Source organism: Vigna angularis, chromosome 2, assembly GCF_016808095.1.
Source record: "Vigna angularis cultivar LongXiaoDou No.4 chromosome 2, ASM1680809v1, whole genome shotgun sequence".
Classification (NCBI taxonomy): Eukaryota; Viridiplantae; Streptophyta; class Magnoliopsida; order Fabales; family Fabaceae; genus Vigna; species Vigna angularis.
In genome coordinates this window covers 28,058,746-28,078,770 of record NC_068971.1, presented here as the reverse complement: position 1 = coordinate 28,078,770, position 20,025 = coordinate 28,058,746, and the positions used below count along the sequence as shown (strand labels likewise).

At 34.4% G+C, this 20,025-nt stretch overlaps 1 protein-coding gene across 2 annotated transcripts; it reads right to left on the bottom strand.

Annotated features, from left to right (window-relative positions):
* Positions 1-2,202: 2,202 nt before the first annotated feature.
* LOC108329049 (transcription factor GTE8) lies at positions 2,203-11,207 on the bottom strand. 2 transcript variants are annotated; one of them, XM_052873530.1, is made up of 11 exons: positions 10,817-11,207; positions 9,228-10,544; positions 9,047-9,095; positions 8,829-8,960; positions 4,252-4,322; positions 4,036-4,108; positions 3,541-3,621; positions 3,345-3,460; positions 3,187-3,253; positions 2,962-3,092; positions 2,203-2,875 (listed from the first exon to the last, which is right to left on the bottom strand). In XM_052873530.1, the coding sequence occupies exons 2-11, from the start codon at positions 10,470-10,472 to the stop codon at positions 2,606-2,608; spliced, it is 2,235 nt and encodes a 744-aa protein (XP_052729490.1). In that variant the 5' UTR covers positions 10,473-10,544; positions 10,817-11,207; the 3' UTR covers positions 2,203-2,605. The 2 variants fall into 2 exon arrangements, with proteins under 2 accessions (XP_052729490.1, XP_017418525.1); XM_017563036.2 differs by having other exon boundaries at positions 9,228-11,207.
* Positions 11,208-20,025: the final 8,818 nt, after the last annotated feature.

Below are 20,025 nucleotides of genomic sequence, written 5' to 3'. Positions count from 1 at the left end.
GTAGCTAACCGAGGTAGTAATGTTTTTCAAAAAGCTGCCAATCTGATTTGCAGTGCAGTGTGCAGAGGTATAGGTCTCGGGTTATTCAGTAACCGAGGCAATATCTGCATTCTGCTTCGGGTCATCCAGTAACCGAGGTATATAAGTTTGTATACTTCGGTTTTCGTTTAACCGAAGCATATTTGGCGTGTTAGATACACTTTTTTTACTAGTGGATGTTGAGTCTAAATGTATAATATGGTTAGGCGTTGCACTTAGTTCAAATGAAAATGTTATATGCTACTTTGGGAATTCCATATTTTATCCTTTTGGATATTAGCTTACCCTTGTTTCTGTATTTGTTTGTTTGTTTTGTTTCTTCTCTTTTGCAACATTGTAGGATGTAGTGTTTTTGTGTCATCTGTTTTTGGAAGACCTATTGCACTTTTGGTTCAGTGTAATATCTTATAGTTGTGTAAGATATAGTATATTTTATACTATTTGAAGTTATCCTGTAACAACTTATAGATTTTCTTTGAGTTGATTGTTTTGTAATATTTAATATATGAGAAATCTCATGATAGTTGAATGTTATAAAAATTGGGATGTTGCATATAACATATAAATTATATGAGTCCAAGAATTTTTAATTTTAATTGAAAATTTACTTTGATTAAAGTTAACTGAATGATTTTTTGTCAATAATTGAAAATTTATTTTGATTCAAAGTGAAAATTTTAAGAAGAATTAATCAAAAATGTACTTTGATTAATTATCTTTTTTATCTTTCTCTTTATTTAAATTTATTATCTAATCTTTTTTTTTTATCTTTTCTTATTATTTTATTTTACTAAATTTTTTATATAGTTTTTATAAAAACTAATATCTAATCTTATTTTTTTTATCTTTTCTTATTATCTTTATTATTTTATTTTACTAACTTTTTTTATATAATTTTGGTAAAAACTAGTTTGTTAAAAATCAATTTCTTATTCATTAATACATCACTCAAAATTAACTTAACCTATACAACTTTTAACTATTATTAACAATATTAAAATAGTCTTAGTTAAATGGTAATAATTTGATGACATCTAAAAATAGCCTTATCAATCTCATAAGTTTTTTTTCTATATCTTCTTAATTTCAACCTGCACTTCCAGGTACAATCTAAAATACACTATTTTAAAAATATAAAATAAAAACTTTTTTAGATATAAAAGATTATATTTTAAATTATATAATTTAAAATATAAAATAAAAATTACAATTATGTATTTTAAAATATAAAATTTATATTTTAAATTATACAATTTAAAATGCAAAGAAAATACAGAAAGAAATTTATGGTAATACTAGATATTAACGAACGTGATATAATAGCGGTTTTGAACTAAGTATACACTCCGCCCAGCTATTGATTATTTTGCCCACAGTACTACATTTGGGAGATATGACAAGTGTATCAAAAGAAATCAAAAGTGAAATTTCAACATAATCAACACTGTGGAAATTTCTTCCTGAATCTATATAAAAAAAATTGATTTTTCCTAATAATAATTCAAAAGTCAAGAATCTAATTTCAGACTGTACAATCTGAAATTAATCGAAAGTCAAGAATCTAATTTTCAGATTGTACAATTGAAATTAATCGGAAATTATACAGAACCATTGTTCACCAACACCCGAGTAAAAAACCTCAAGATAACGTGGGTGGTGTAGGGAGTAACCCTCCACTTAATATGATGCGGATGCTATTTCCTGTAGGCTAACAATTTTCTTTCTACACTCCACCAAAGCTTCTGGAAAGAATTTTCCAGGATGAGTGTCTACGGAAAAATCGAGTCTTTTCGAAAAAAATCTTTCTGAAAGTAAAATCCAGAATGATGAGTACAGGAATGGAGTGCAGGAAGTAACGGCCATAGGATGCTGGTAGAACATCTCAATTGAAAAATAAACAAACAGCCACCATTTATTTTGTAAATTTGTTGAAGATAATTGGAATCGATATTGACAACTCTAAATTTAGCTAATTTTTTAACTGTCCGCATCCTTGATATAAGAGGACTTGCTGAAAATGAGATTTTTGCTTTCACATTTTATATATAAATCAGATAAAAACATAGTTTTGCAATTATAGACAAACGTTTCGACCGCTATAAACGGGAAAAAAAATGGAACACGCAGTAAGATGAACAAAACATTTATGTTGTGAAGATGAAATTGCCTTTAAAATTTTAACCCAAACTATTGTAATAAAGGAATAGCCATGCGCAAATACAAGCAGGAAATACTAAAATGATGGAGCTACAACAAATTATGTTCACATAATCGAAGACCTACCTTCTGTACAACATAACCTACTATACCAAAAGACGACATGCTCTACCCTCTATTTTCATTGCAAATATAGCTTAGTTTCGGCTCAAACTGTTCCTCTACTGCCATCACAGCCCAAAACTGAATTCATATTTGCCCCTTCTAGAAGCACAATGCTTCCATAAGAAAATATGCTGTCCCACTTATGATATAAATGCTTACGAGAACTTAAATAATTTGGGAACTATTTTCGGATCAAGATTAAGTATACTGTGATCCTCAACTCATTAGGATATGTGCACAACTTTTAATCAATTTCTCCCTCTTCTACATCATGTACAGGATTTGGAACACTTGGTGGCTCACCTTCGTCATCTTCATCGTCAGCTTTGATGTATAATCCTAGTTGTTCCAAGGGATTACTACTACCAAACTTGAAACTACCCAGACCATCCTGAGAGTGATCAGGACTCGTTTCGTCTACAGAACTCGGCAATTGCTCAGCGGGTACAGCTCTAAGCATTTCCAAATCTTCAAGAAGCCGAGAATTCTCATTGATTTCAACAGTCTTTTCCATCTGCGCAGATGCCCGTACATGCTCCCATAAAATCAAGACAAAACAAGCAGAAAGACATGACTTTGGTGAGAGACTATGCTATTTACCTGGAGCAGTGCTTGTCGAGCAGCTTCTCTCTCAAGCTCCCTTTTTCGTCTGGCTTCTGCAGCAGCTTCTGCTTCTGCTTGCTTTCTAGCATCTTCGGCTGCCTTTGCTTCTGCTTGCAGCCTAGCCTTTTCTGCTCGATAATGAGTTGGATAGAGAGGATTAGTTATTAAACAGCCAGTTTAGGCACGTAAATCTTGTTTACACAAGCATGACACCCAAATCACCTTTTCTTTGCTCCATCTCAAGTTTCTCCCTTTCCTGGCGCAATTTCTCAGGGTCTCCCTTTTCACCCTGACCCAATTAAAGCAAATGACATACAAATTCAACAATGATCAAAAGAAAGACTAAGATGCTTGGACCTCAACAATGTGATTTATCTTACTTGTGTCAGTGTCTTTTCCCGAGCTTTCAAGATGGTATCAAGAAATCGGTTCTTCATTACAGCAGCTCGGTAAAGCTTATCAGGGGAGACCTGTCTCTCAGTTGGAGCACTGTCCCCTATAACAACGACAAGATTATCAGTGTAACTATCCTGCATAACCACAAAACAATATCTTCAAAAATCTACTCACACTTACCATCTTGATGGCAATCAGAATCAAAAGAACTTGGCTTAAACTGAGAATTATCCTCAAGCTGATCTAGCCCACTGACAGATTCTGTGTAAGAAATAAAAGGTCAGAGTCTATATGGACAAAAATTAATCAATAATAATATTAAAGGTAATCTAACACAATTCAAGGAAACCAAGTCCCTGGTCCAAGTCTGACATGTATCAATAGGAAAATAGATGGTTTCAAATCAAATCATTGGTGCATGAAAATAAGACCATAAATCATAACAATTACTATATATGATAAAGTAACAGGAACATTTTACTTATCAGTACAGTATGTATGACACCGACTACAAAAGTATCCAACTAAGAATATATAGAAAACAATATTGTGGAATAAGCAAACCATACAACACAAACATGAGACAAATAATGAGATAAGAACCAAGTTCGTCTTCTTCATATTGTGGTTCATGCTATATCAAAATTGCAAAAAATGATAAACACAACTACTCACGATTTCTTTCAAGAGTAGCAGCAGCCGTGGTCTTTTCCGACAACTGAGATTCTGAACCCATATTTTCTGGTGCCTGAAGAACAGCTTAAAATGAATAACTATTCCATGTATAAATAAAAAACCATACACAAAATCTTTGCTAACAGTAGCAATAAAACAATAAAAACAGAGATAACTAAATAAAATAAATTCTTTCATTTAATAATCAAACTAGACCTTCGCTGCATTTGCTGGACTTGACTTTTCATCATCAGATTCACTGTCAGAAGAACAATCAGAGTCTGTATCTGCAAATGCACACAGTATATTAACATAAAAAAATTTCAATTAAACATCAAAAGTGAAAATAAGCACATGAGATATCTCAATCAAAAGAAGCATATCCTTGGGTGAGAAGCATATCCTTGGGTGAGAAGCATATCCTTGTTTAAAACAAAAAATTCTCAGCAAATGAGATATCTCCATCAAGAGCAACTTAGTTAACATAGAGTATAACAACCTCTCTTATAAACTTCCATGGTAAGCATTTTATGGGGATGTGATCAGTTAAGAAACTTTGGGGATGAGTAACCTAATTGTTATGTTTGTTTTAAAATATGGGTTACGACGGTATGAACTCACAAAATTAACTTATAAGATGAAATTTGCACTTAACTTCCAAACTAAGTTGGTCCATATTTGTAGGCAATGTGAGATCTTCAACACATTTTCTCATTTCAAGAACTTCATTTTGAGTGTGACTAGACATTTGTAGATCATGGTCATATAATGGGTGAAACAATAAACCCAATAAAAATCACTAGAATTAGTTTTGATATCATCTTAAAATGTACATTTAGGGCTAAATCAGCACCACAAAACGAGTTCATAAGGTATGAATTATCCCCACTAATACTTTTTCAGGCTCCATCTCTAGCCAATGTGAAAAATGGATTTTTCCCAATATGCCCCTCATGTCCAACACTATTAGGCTATGTACATATAGATAACATGGTGGGTGGCCCCCATTAATAGATCTACGAGACACTCTCATTCGATTTAAGAACGTTATTTCAGACCTAACTCAACTTTCAAAAGAAAAAAATAACAGTTTGTAATAGAGTTTTCACCCCCAGTTTCATACTATTTAGCTATTTGGCCATGTTCCTGGACAACATGGGATGTCCAACATATTGATTAAATGATTTCTTGGGGATGTGATTTAGTTTCAGTTTTTGACAACAAATCTAGGGACTTTTACGGTGACCCAAGTGTCTATTTATAATATTATTGAAGGTTTATTTTCTATTGGAACTTGTTTATAAATAAAGAGGTTTTGAGAGCCCCAATGTTCATCACCACACAAGTTTATGATTGTTGTGAAAGCTGTTACCTCCTAGAAAGAACGATTTTATAGATTCTATTTTGGAAATAGAATGCAATAAAAGATACCACTATCTGGGATGAGAAAGGAGCATAACATCTAGGATGGGACACAAAATACCTTAATCAAGGTTGTGGAAGGCAGACATGATTTTAAACATGTCTACGCCAAACTATGAAAATGAGTTTATGGACCTTATTGAATCAAAGACTCAGCAGTTCCACGAACCAAAGAGTCAACTCAAGTGATTCTGAGAATAATTGGGTTGTCTCTATAATTAAATGTTTGAATATGGATGTTGGATTATAAAATTGCTTATTTACTTTTATTGTAATGAAGTGGATAGTTCATACTTGATTATATTTTGCAGATACCCTTGTGTTCTACAACTACTGCACAACAGAGAACAAACGCTGTTTCTAAACTCTTTTTTTGAAACTTGTTTAATGCCTATTGTTAAAAGTATCGTTTCAGGGAATGGGATGATTTCATTGAGAGAGGAGACTTGAAGACTCGGTATTTATTTGGTTTAATTTTACATTGGTAAGTCTTTCATTTGAATAAATGGTGACTTATGGCTGAATAAGTAAACTTTAATTCTTAATTATGCAAAACCACTAGCAGACGCCCCAATTTTGGGCATATTGATTTATTTTGTATAGACTCGTTTTACCTTTTAAACGTGAATGAAATCTGTTGAACTTTGGCTTCTTGGTCAAAGGTTTCACAATCACTTGGAAAAATGCATTATGAGATCTCATAAGAAAATACTGCACAATGGCAAAAGTTGGACTTTCAACTTGATATTCTATTTTGACCATACGTGGAACCAATTTACTGGGAGCCCTCAGAACTTTCAAAACATGCACAACCTTTTTGAAAAAGGTACAGTGTTTCTTGCAAAAGACATTCAGCCGGTCTATTATTCTGCCCACAAGCTAGCACAACATATCAAACAGACAAATCATGATATAATGTCTTTTATTGTTGAAAGTCAATTTCATTTTGAAGAATTGAAGATGTTCTTAGAAGCTGATACACTAGAAGAAATTCAGTTGGACAAGTTATATATTGTCATGACCCTTCCTTAAACTTAAAATATGCTCTCCTTGTTCAACCATGTCCCTTCAATCTAATTTCCTGAAGTCAAGCCAAGTAATTAAATTGTTAATTAACCTTTTATGTCAATTCTTTAATTACACAAGAATGTGGTACAAGTCAAGTGATCAAGAAAGACATGCATCAAAAGGCTTATACTACTTTAGAACTAGTTTATTTGGGTCTTGCTGACATGAATCCAAAGAATATTTTCCTCTTATTTTTTTGCTCTTTTAAGCTTACATGGCATTTTACATCAATCTAGTTGTCCTCACACACCTAAGCAAAATGGTATAGTAGACACAGGGTTGAAAATGTTCATACCTTATTGTTTGAGGTCAATATATTTGCCATCAATGGGGCGATGCTATCCTCACTACTTGCCTTCTTATCAATAGAATTCTTCTTCTCTTGACAATAAAGTTCCTTGTTCCATTTTATTTCCAAATGGACCCTCTTTCATATTTCTCCACATGCATTTGGTTGTATAAGTTTTGTTCATAATATGTCTCTAGGTTTGGATAAGCTCTCAGCCAAAGCCATCAAGTGTCTTCTTGGGATATTCTCCCCATTCAAAAAGGTTATCAATGTTACTCTCCTAAAACCAAGAGATACTTCTATATGTTTGTCCCAGACTCCTTTCGTCACTCCCATATTGTGTGCTTATCGAATCCAATAGGTCCTAACTAAAGGTCCTCCTACTCCTGCCCACCTAAATCCCATCCAAAATCCAGCCAAACCATCATCACCACTTCTTAGTACCCACCCATGCAAGTCTAGTGCTCTAAGGTAAGTCCTCTTCATCAAGTCCTTCTCAACCATCACTCAATACCAAAATCCATAATAATGATGATTCGAGCTGGCTCATTAATATCCAAAAAGGCACTTGTTCTACTTGTAACCTACATCTTATTTAAAAATTTCCCAGCTATCACAAGTTGTCTCCTCCCTGTTTTTCTTTTATGTCTCATGTCTTCTATTCAAAAAGTCATGACTTTTGAAGTACTCTTGAACATAATAACACAGAAGTTAGTTGATCTTCAATTTAGGAAATATACAATTGGATGTTGTTAGGTTTATGCCATTATAATTGGACCTGATAATGAAACAAGTAAATCTTTCTCTAACCTAGATAGAAATAGAAAGCTTGATGGAAATCTTATTTATCTTACTACTATTATACCTGATCTATCTTTTGCAATTGGCGTTGTTGTTGTTCAATTCATGCAAACTCCTTGTATTGATTATCGGAATGTTGTCATTTGTATTCTAAGATACCTAAAAAAACTCCTAGAAAAGGTTTGTTATATGAAGATAAAAGAAATATCCAGATCTCTAGGCAATGTGATGTTGATTATCGGAATGTTGTCCTTTGTATTTAAGATACCTAAAAAAACTCCTAGAAAAGGTTTGTTATATGAAGATAAAAGAAATATGCAGATCTCTAGGCATTGTGATGTTGATTGGGTAGTATCTCCTATGATCAGATGCTCTACTACATGATATTGTGTTTTTCATTGGAGGAAATATTATTTCCAAGCAAAACAAGAAAAAAAATGAAGTTGCATGCGAACTACTAAAGTTGAATATAGGGAAATGGTGTCTCTCAATTGCTAACTTGTGATGGTAGAACAATTCCACCAAGAACTAAAATTTTGTGACATAGAACAAAAGAAAACATATTGTGATAATCAAGAAGCTCTCCACATTACTTCCAATCTTGTGTTCCACAAGAGAACCAAAAACACAGAGATTGACCATCATTTTATTCAAGAAAAGTTGTTGTCCTAGAAAATTTGTACCGAGTTATACAAATCAAATTATCAACTTGCAGATGAATTAACAAAATCCTTAAGATGGCTTTAGACTTCATTTATTTGTTCCAAGCTTGGTACTACAATTTGTATGGGCCAAGTTGAAGGAGAGTGTTAGAATAGGTTTAGAATAGGGGCTTAAAATAGGCTTATTAAAAGTTGTTTGAGTTGTACCTACTTGTACCTAGGGTCCATGTGGTGTCTTTACTTGTTTTCTACTCTTTTCTCTCTTCCCTATTATCTCATATCAATCTACAGTTTCTATATAAATATGAGAACCTAAGAGAGACTTGGAAAAGCTCACTAAAATATACTTTCTCTATTTATCTCAAGTGGTTTAAAACCCTTACGGGAAATTGAAAGCAAGATTTAGGGTGAAAACTTAATTAAATAATAAAATGGTTCCCATATCATGTACCCGATCTATCTTAATTAACAATATTCACAGAAAAAGGAATCGAAGTCACAAATTACTCAAATTATTCAAGATCATCATAGGGAAATTTAGTCTTACTTACCATTGAAGCTGCCTGGGCTTAGGGATTTGTTCATTCGGTAAGTTGTATCCTTCAAAATCTCCACATGAGGATAACTAGACACAGGAGGCTCATTTCCACCAATATCCACTTCTTCATCAGCTGGTTCATTACCTAAACAAGTACAACGAAATTAAGTTTAAATGCAAAAGCAAATACAGCATATGTTCAGACTCTTGTGCACGCCACACAGACTCCACCTTTAAATGGTTGTAGTGAGGAATTGCTTGGTCCAGAATCATTCAGCACCTGCAACAGAAAACAGATGTCCAGAAGTCAAATCAGGTGTAAGACTGGCATCTCATCATGGAGATGTGCATAATTCACACACAACATGATACTGGCTAAAATTTATTAAAGGTTCAGGTAGAAAGCATGTACCTCTATTTCACAAGCTTCAACTTTTGTTTTGTTCTTTTCATTCTCTTGTAAAAAATCATCCAAAAGCTTCCTTAATGTGAACAGGGTATCATCACTGAGATCATCAATGTCAATCTCAATCTCATCCTCTCCACATTCTCTACCATTTGAACTATGCTCTTTTAAGAAATCAATTATATGCATAGGCATTTCTCCCAGTAGAGACTCCAATTCTCGACCTAGATCATGCTTCTCTTGATCTGACATGACCTTCTTTGCAGGTGGCATTATTTCAGGTTGAGGGGGCAAAGAGGCAATTTTCCTCTTCTTTGAAGGAGGCGCTGGTTTTTTAGTTTTCACACCTTCACTATTGTTTGGCTTTGCAGGTAATGGCAGAGCATCATTTCTTGGCAGTTTCTTCTCAATTGTTTTCCATCTCAACTCAAAAAATTTACTGAGAGTATCAGCCATCAGATGGACATCATTCCCGGGTGGATTGTACGTCATTGCATTTGAAAATGTAAGCCTCACATCATCAGCAAATTCCAGTGGACCAGAATATGCTCCTGCCCCTATCTTACTTTTTACTGTTCCCAAATCCATTGGACGCTTAATAATACTGAAATAATCCGGAAGATTCAACTTCACAACATCCACAGGGGTGTTGAAAACCCAACCATACTGGTGAGTCATCAACCTTTTCAACAGCACCTCACAATCTTTCATCAGCATTGCATGTGCAGTGGTTGGTGAAGCAGTTCGCACCGCAGACTCAAACTTCCCAGAAGAACCACGGTTCCATCCACGGGGCTTCTGGTTCTTATTAGCGGACGGTTTCATCTTATTCCCCGGTGCAGAACTAGACATTGATGGCTTTTTATCCCTTTCCACTCCATGCCCATTATTTCCATTACTACAACTAAGAATATCACTGGAGGAGGACATGGCAAAACCATTCGTCCTCTGCACTTCAATTTTCTTCTGAAGCATCCGGATCTGCTCAAGCTCAGACCTCAATCTTTGCACTAGATCTTTCCTCTGAGAATGCGACATATTGGACAAGGGAACAATTTGCATGGCGCCACCAAAAGCATCACGGCGAGTCGAATTCAAACTAATGCATTTCCTCGCAGGGATACTCGAATTCTCAGAAACTGTAATTTCAGTGTCTATCCGACCAGAACTACCAGACCCCTCAGATTCACCGGCAGTATCTAGTCCATTCCCAAAATAACCCCCAGCTAACCTACTCTTCGCCATCGTCATATTCAATTATTCAACTAACCAAAATCCTCAGTTCCTCAATCAAATCTAACAGCCCAGTGCAGTTCACGAGTACTGTTGAAAATCACACAGTAGTAATTAACGAAACAAACCAAAATCCAACACGGTAATCTTCACTACTTGAAACCCTAATAGTACAAAAGGAGAAGGGAACCCAAAACTAAGGAAACAAACTCAATCGGTAAGAGAAATCCAAAGCACCTTCTTATTAACTCTAACCATTAAAACCATAAAAATAACAACAGTAACATGTAACAAGAAGGTAGTTACAAAGCTTCCACCACAGAGGCTAATTTCAAATGGGCTCAAACCCCAAATCAAATTACCAGCTACTAACTGAAAGCAGCAGCTTGCTGAATGAAACTCGAAGGAGTTCCTAATATTCAGAGGAACCCTAGCTTCAAAATGGTGGCAATTCAAACTGGAAGAGGCCCACTAAACGAGCTAGGGTGAGAGATCGACGTAGGAGTGAACCCTAGCTGAGCTAAACGACAAAAGTTGTACGCGTTTCACCAGAAGCAATAAGCGCGGTGGGATGAGCAAAGAAGGGAACGACTTCGTTGCAAGAGGAAGAGAAAAGAGATGATGAGAGAAAGGTTATTGGCTAGGGGGAGACGAGAGTGAGGCTAAGAGCCGTTTCTTTATTGTTCAGAGTAAAGCTCTCGTCTCCTTTAAATAGTAAAATAGCAATGCCGCCCCTCTCTTTCGTCAATCCCTTGCACTGCAATTTGCATATCTTCATGAAGCATCTTAGCCATAGGATTCATGTACAGTTGACGGATACGATGCGTCCCAGGTTAAGACTTGTGATTGAGATTTGATTTGAGACTGTATTTTATAGTGATATGATAATGATTAATGCCTACCATTAATAAAAAAATTTTTTAGTATACACTATCTCTTGTAATTTTGTCTTTTATACTTATATATATATATATATATATATATATATATATATATATATAATCTTAATTAACTTTATTTTATTATTTTAGTTTATGAAAATGTGATAAAATTATAAAATAATAAAATTTATTTATTTTGTAATTATGTTTTAGAACTGCATTTTATAATTTTAATAATAAATTTTATTTTGATATTTTGTTATTATAGTAAGAAAAATATATATACAAACCCTATAAACTCTAAAAAAAGAGAGAAAATAGAGGAAGAGAGGAGAATGATGTTTTGGAAGAAGAAAAAAAGAGAGCTGACAATAAATTCTTAGTGTAAAGAAAGATTAATGGTGTTTTAGGGTTGTAGAAAACTTTTATTATTGGCCAGATATTTGGGAGCTTACATTTGTTTGTTTATTGTTGTATGTTATATGTGTTCTTGATTATTTTGATTAATAATAATTGTTTGATATATGTTTATATGATTATGATTATGATTGTATGTTGTTATTGTTAGGCAAAGGTTTGTGTATGCATGGGCATAGAATTTGATGCTAAGAGAAAACAAATGTACGATGCTTAGAGGTTTCCATGCAAATATATATTATAAGTGTTGGGTTATTGGGTTTCCTTCCTGTGTGGATAATAGGTAAAATAATGTGAATCATTATGTCTCACTCTGTTTCAGTGGAGATGGGTCAGATTAGTAGGGCATATTAGAGTCATTTGAAGAGAGGGAAAAAAAGTGAGAGAGAAATGAAGAGCAGTGGGTTCCAAACGTATGATTCTTGTGTGTGTGTGTGTGTGTGGTTTTTCTTTCTTCAGTTGGTATATTTTAACAAAGTATATCGGCAGACAAAAATACATTCATATATTATGGATTCTGAGTTTTAAAAACAAAAAAAAAAGAGGAACCCTCAAACCCTTACTGACCCCTCTCTTATCCCTCCTTCCTCTCAATCGTTTCTCTTTCGTTTCTCTCACTCTCACTTTAATTTTCTCTCTGTCATCCCTACGGTAGCTCCAACTGAAAAAATCAGAAACACTCACCTAATCCTAATCCACCTTTCTCACTTATCCAATTTGTTTCTCTCTCATCTTCATCCGCTCTCACATCCACACACAGCAACCCGTGACATCGCAATTTGTTCCTGTTAAATCATTTAGTACGATGTGAGCTTCATTTAGTAACATGCAGTGTCGTAGGTTACTGTGTGGGTGAGAGAGAAACAAATTAGATAAGTGATGAAGATGAATTAGGGTTAGGTGAGTGTTTTTGATTTTTTCAGTTGGGGCTACTTTGAGGATGAAAGAGAGAAGGCTAGAGTGAACAAGATAAAAGAGAAATGATTAAGAGGAATAAGGGATGTAAGAACGGTGAGTAAAAGTTTGGAGGTTTCTTGTTTTTAGTTTTGAGAATGAAAATTATTTAAATAGCATTAACCTTAAAACTTAAAATCATATATGAGAGTATTTTTGTCAACTAAAACTCGGTACATTTTGTTAAAATATACCAAACTTAAAAAGAGCTTACTTATGTTAACAAAAATACTTTTTTGGATGAACAATTGATTCTTTAAAATTTTAGGGGAAGATAACATTGATGCCCGTATTTTTATAAATAAACACACTTTAAAGTTTATGATATTTTTTGTGAGAAAATTATTGGGCTGGTAATTTAGTTAATTTAGTTTTAATTCTTAAATAAAAATATAAATGGTTTAACATTTTATTTTTATATATTTATTTAGATCTTTTTATAATAAGTATAGTCTGTAAAATATAATTTTTATTATTAGTTTGTATATATATTTTTAATTTTTTATAAATTTTATGTGACGGTAATAATTGATGACTTTAATATGTTAATGAGATGTTAAAATTTATAGATGACCTTGTTTGAAAATGAAACTCTTAAATAAACCAAACAATAAAAATAAGGGATGTGTTAAACTTAAAACATGTTTGAATTGTAAAAGTATTTTTATTTTTTTTATAGGAATCGTTTCCTATTTTCATAAACAATTAAAAATAAGGAAAAACACATTTGACAGAGTTCTGATATTTCTACTAATTTTAAAATAGAAATTATTTCTCTTTTATATTTATAATAAAATAAAATTAATATAATTTTTAATTTGTGAATAAATATTCTCTTTCCTTATGTTTTTAATAAACAACAACATTCTTTATATTTTTAGTAAGTTCACATTAACTTTCTTTATTTTATTTAAAAATATCATATAAATCAGCACTTTCAAAAATAAAAAGTTAAAAATAAATAATATATTCTAACATTGCTTTTTGACATGTAATTATAAATTTTCACAAATAATAAATTTACGGACTTTACATGGTTGGGAAAAAAAACATGTATCTTGATTTTCTTGGTTTACTCTAAAGAAAGTTAGTTATAAAGAATTTTTGAGTAAATAAGTGTTGAAAATTCAAATTCATTATTATTTAATTACAAATTATTATCTATAATAAGTTTTAGACTTGTGAAAGTTATTTTAATTTGATATTAACAATAACTTTTGATTGGTTTTGAGTATAAATATTTGGGTTAAATATGTTTTTAGTCCCTAAATTATTGGTCGTTTCTGGTTTTCGTTCCTCTTTCAAAATAAGGTACAATTTGGTCCTCATTTTTTTCGAAACTTTGGTTTTAGTCCTCGAAAACTAACGCCGTTAAAAATGTGTTGATGTGTCTAACGTCTCTGTCCACGTGTTCTTACAGTTAAAATGCAAAGTTAATCCAACATTGGTAAAGTTTGGTTTATTAGTTTCATTGCAAAGTGTTGTCTGAAGGATTTGAGCAAAGACGAGGTGGAAAGAAGGTTCAAGCTTGGATATCACCTTGTTGGGCATTGGTGGAGTTGGCCACGTAAGTTCATATTCGTCTTTGTTTTGGTTTAAAATGATGGATGGATTTGGGGATATAGTGTTTTGTTGAAGGGTTTTGGTTTCGAACTTGAGTTTCTTTCTTAATCACTTTTGAAGGGAAATGAAAGGTGATAGAGGAGGTTGCACACCAAGGAGCATAGGTTCTGGAATGTCCCAAACATGTGGATCCTCTCACTTAGCTTCAAAAAATTGTGGTTGTGGGGAAAGATTGTTGTTGTTGAAGACAACTACATTGAAGAACAAAGGGAGACTATTTTATAGATGTAGAAATTGGGCAGTAAGTGAGAATAAAAGCTTTATTTATTATGTTGAAGATTGTATTAGTGATTTGTAATTTTCATTTGCAAAGTAATTCAAGCTGTAACTTCTTTGAATGGGTTGATGAAGGAGATTTCGAAATGGAAGGAAGCTTACAAAGGAAGAGTGAAGAAGTTGAAGTGTGTATTGAAAATGTTGTGTTGGATCTAAGGAAGAAGAAGGACAAGTTGAAGAAGAAATTAGAGGAAGAGAGAAAAAATTTCAAAATGATGTTGGTGTTTTTTGTATTGTCATGGGCATTAACAGCTATGTTTTGTATTCTGTTTGTGTTGAAGGTAAATTGTAATTAGATAGGTTGTGTTGTGGATGTACTTTGAAGTTTTAAATTGAATAAAATGTGGAAGTTTAGTTCAATTGTGCCCTGATGATTGTGTTATGTGCATTTGTGTTATATATTTTGGAAATATTAGCAGCTTTGACTACCAATTTTACAATGTAGACTGTGCTCTTATTTGTAAAGCAAGCTTTGACTACCAATTTAAGATGTTCAAAAAATAGTGTGACAGAATCCAAGCTAATGTTCAAAAAAAGTGTGACAGAATAGAAGCACAAAATCACCAAATTCTGCAACTTATCAGAAAAAGTGTTCAAATTTGGGGGTTTAAATGTCAATTTTGCAGAAACGAGTTTGGAATGTTAATGTGATGATTTGAGCAACTTTGTTTTACCAAATGTGACATGTACTAACTGCCAGCAGAGGCTAAAAGCTTCCAGATGAAAATATCACTGTATGAGTTGCTCTTTAGCACCAAAAGTGGTGGTTTGGAATGGCAAATTTGCAGAAATCAGAAACTGCCACCAAATTGTAGCTTGTTCCAGCAGCCAGCAGAGGGACTAAAACCAGAAACTGCCACCAGATTGTACCTTGTTCCAGCAGCTAGCAGAGCCTCAAATTTTTAAACCAGTGTAGCAGTATGAAAAACCAGTTTAAAATTTATAAAGACATTAAAAGGAACATAATGAAGCACACTTTAGCAGACACTAGCTTAACCAGTTACAGCATAAGTAAAAGCAAAGCGAAGTCTGTGATAACAGCATAAATAAAGGCCACTGGAATTAAATATAATACTGCATAATGGTTCAAATAACATCAACTGCAAGAGTAGTCCATATTGATTAATAAAGAAGTCGTACAAATAGTGGTCCCAACATACTTTAAAGGGTTACAGTCACTACAAGACAAAAAAGTGGTCCACTACAGCCACTACTTTAATTACAACTTGCTTGAGAGCCTACAACCACTACAATTTGTCTGAAATTACATCCTTCAATTACAACTTGCTTGAGACCCTACAATTTGTCCAGCCACTCTTGAGGATGCTCTTCTTCCCCTTCACGCATAGTTGCAGATCCTCCAGCTTCTGATGTTGATGCAGCCGTAGCCCCTGCATCTCTGGCTGATCTCCTTCCAGCTTGTGATGCAGATGCAGATGCCCCCCTTCCTGCAATTGATGCAGGCCCCCTTGCAATTGATGCAGATGCCCCCCTTCCAGCAGATGCAGCCCTTCTTGATGCAGATCCAGGTGTTGATGTAGAAGCCCCTCTTTTGTCCTATGAAAGGAGTAAGATAGTCAGATAACACATAGTTGTAAATAAATGAACTTGTAAATAACATTACCAAGAAGATTTACCTTGCTTTTCTGGCTCTTTTTACATGTCCTTACATTGTGTCCATATGCATTGCAACTGCTACATCTTATAGCAATATTGGTCTTTGACAATTTTCCATGGCTGACATATTCATCAGCTTCTCGTCTTCTTAATTTTTTTGGCCTCCCAAGAGGTGTTTTGTAAATGGGAGGTAGTAGGGTTGGAGAGTCAGATGTAGGTCAAAGTTGTTGTCCATTGATAGGACTTATAATTGGTGCATAACAAGTTCTATAGGCATGTTTCTTATAGTAAGGATGAACATAATGTTCTGGGTTTTCTGATTTGTAATGAATGGCAGCAACAGCATGTCTACATGGTATTCTTACCAAATCCCACAAGTAACAAGTACATGTGTGATTACTTAAATCAACAACAAATTTGTCCATGGTAAAGCCATGAGTTACTTCAAACTGTGAACCCCCTGCCCATACCGGAAGCCAATTCCCACTCTTTTCAACCTCCATATCCAATCTTTTCCTCGGTTTAGGCATAACATCACCAGGATATGAGTCAACTTTTTCTCTAAGGCTTGCAAACCTACTCATTATGTATGATCTAATTCATTCCATCATTGAAATTATAGGTTTGTCCCTTGCCGATAAAATAGTACTATTAAATGATTCTGACAAGTTATTGATCAACACATCACACCTAGGATAAGCACTAAAAGCATGCTTACACCAACTTTTAGTTGGTATATCCATTAACCAATTAAAGACATCAACATTCAGATTTTTTAACTCACCCATTTTTTTCTCCCATTCCTTATAGTATGTTGCCTTCGCAGCCCCCATCATGAGGTCTCTAATGAGCAAGCCTCCCCCAAATTTTTTCTTGTAATTGTTGTATAAATGGCGTAAACACAGCCTGTGTTCCACTCCATTCAAGATATCATCAAAACTGACATTAATCCTGCAACCATAATACAGCAATAAGTATTACATAATCAAAATAAATTTCTAACTAAACTACAAATTTTAATGTACCTTTTGCTGATCCGAAATAAAGATCCACCTTTGACAATCTATGCCTCCAATATCATCAAGCAGCTGTGTCAAAAACCACATCCATGTGTCTTTGCATTCTGTTTCTACCACAGCAAAAGCTAGTGGGAAATACTGGTCATTAGGGTCTCTTCCTACTGCAACTAACAACTGACCTCCATAACTTGTCTTCAAGTGACAACCATCTACCCCAATAAATGGTCTGCAACTACCTAAAAACCCCTCCTTACAGCCCTCCAAACACATGTAAAATGACCCAAACCTTGGTGGCAAGGTGGGTTCGGGTTGATTGACCTTAATCTTGAAGGTCCCAGCCTTGACTCTTAATAACTCAGCCACATAGTCATAGAGACGACCATATTGTCGTTTTCCATCACCCACTAAACAATCCATTGCAATTCTCTTAGCTCTTCCAGCCTTCCAATGACTTATTCCAACACTATATGACTTTTGTATTTCATCTATGATTTGTTTCACTGTCATGCCTGCAACATTGAAAAATCTGGCAACCAAAACCTGTGCAATCCATTCTACACTTGCACTTTTGCTACCAAAACCCCTTCCACACTTGTGCCCAACTAGAGTTTTGACTCTAAAGGTTTGGCTACTTCCTACCTTGCTAGCCATAATAAGAAAACCACACCCCTTCTTACAAACTGCCCTTACCCTCTTCAAATCATTCTTGACAAACTTCACTTCTTTTCCATTCAAAACGCTATGCTCCTGTAAGGCACTCTTAAAATCCTTCAAACACTTAAACTCCATTCCCAATCTAAAATTGAATCCCCTAGTCATATCTTCTGCTTTATACTTTGGAAAGTGCCTTTTATTCTCCCTCACATCCTCATCACTATCTACATTTGAGGACAACTCTTCTGTATCATAAACTTCATTTATCTCATGTTGTCCAACCTCTTCGTTAATGACAAATGCCCCCTCACTATCTTCAAATCTGCTCCTAACACTTTTATTTTTCTTTTTCATTCTCTTCCACCTATCCAAAACTGGATTAATATTTCTTCTCTCTTCCTCCACCGTCACATTGTCCATCCCAAACCCATCATCACCATTTGTCATTCTCTCCTCTTCACTGTCATCAACATTTTCCACCCCTTCGTCCTCAAGAACATTGCCCTCTTCATCTTCTTCTTCATCTTGCTCTTCATCTTGCTCTTCCTCTTGCTCTTCCACCATTTGTCCCTCAACATTCCCCTCTTCCTCTTCGTCATCTAGTACCAAGTCTTGTACTTCAACATTTCCCTCCACCCCATCAATATCTTCTTCATCCATAACAACCTCTTCCTCCATCTCCTGTACTCTTATTTCCTCTGCCTCCTGACCAAATGTAAGAAAAGTAATTTCCTCTGCCTGACTGGGTTGTCCATGTTGAACATAGATTTCAACTTCCTCCTTATCTGCCTCTGCATAGTTAGCCAACAAAATGGCTTCCCTGTCATTTGTCAGTGGTCTCAGGTTGTTCATTGCCTTTTGTTTCGAACCCTTCCACCAAAGTTTGAACTCTCCACAGTACTTGAATTCTCTAACAAATCCCACCGCTTCAAAGTATGACCACATGTCGGGATCGATTCCCCTAATAACATGTATCTCTCCTCCCACATATTCTAGACCTTTGTTCTTCATGAACTTCCCCATATGATACAAACACGCGTCAAAAACCATTTTTCCTACAAGGTCAAATGAAAACTTCCCACATTAGACTGACAATGAACAGCGGAATGCCCATTACACACACAATTGCTTTTCTTGTTCAACAAATCACAGAGAAAACAAATTAAACTTAAACTAAAAAATTACCTTGCTCAACGAACCACACAGAATCGCCTTTCTTCTTCAATGAACCACCTCAACGAACCACAAAGAAATCCCTTTCTTTCACGAACCAAACGCAAAGAACGAACACATGAACCACGAAAATGCACGCGTAGATGAACCACGAACCAAACCCAAAGAAAGAACAGTAACACCAACACGAACCGTAACTGATTTTGAGTACCAATTTCATTCCAGATTAAAGAGGAATCAGTTCCATCCCCAGATCACTTAACACACGTCAGCAAAAAATCAATTACACGTGGACAGAGATGTTAGACACATTTTTAACGGTGATAGTTTTCGAGGACTAAAACCAAAGTTTCGAAAAGAATGAGGACCAAATTGTACATTATTTTGAAAGATGGACGAAAACCAGAAACAACCAATAGTTTAGAGACTAAAAACATATTTAACCCTAAATATTTTTGTCATAATTATTTAAAATTGATTAAAATAAAGATGTTATAAACATTATTATTAATTGTAATTAATTGTAAGATAGGTTGTTGTGCTATTAAAATACAGTTTCCAATCATTTTAGCTGTTAGAAAATTGTTTTTCGGGGGAAGAGGAGGGGTGGGGAAAGTTTAACTTCTGGTCCCAATGAAGTTTCTCTGGACAAGCGCACGGGAGTATAAGGAGAAGTTCATCTCCAAGGTTTGGCTTCATTGTGCCTTCCTTTCTGTTGCCCTTACATTGTTGGTAACTTTTACTTTTCCTTTTTTATTTTGTAGTAAAATGGGGAACGAAAATAAATTTAGGGTAAGGGAAAAAATTTAGGGTTTTACTCTTGAGTTTATGATATAATACTGTAAAAGCTTTTGAACCGAAAGAAATGTTATTAATTTTTTTTGAATGTTTTTCATTGAGATTTAGAGTATTTTGAATGATTGAATAATCGTATGAATTTTGGGAACGGTATAACAC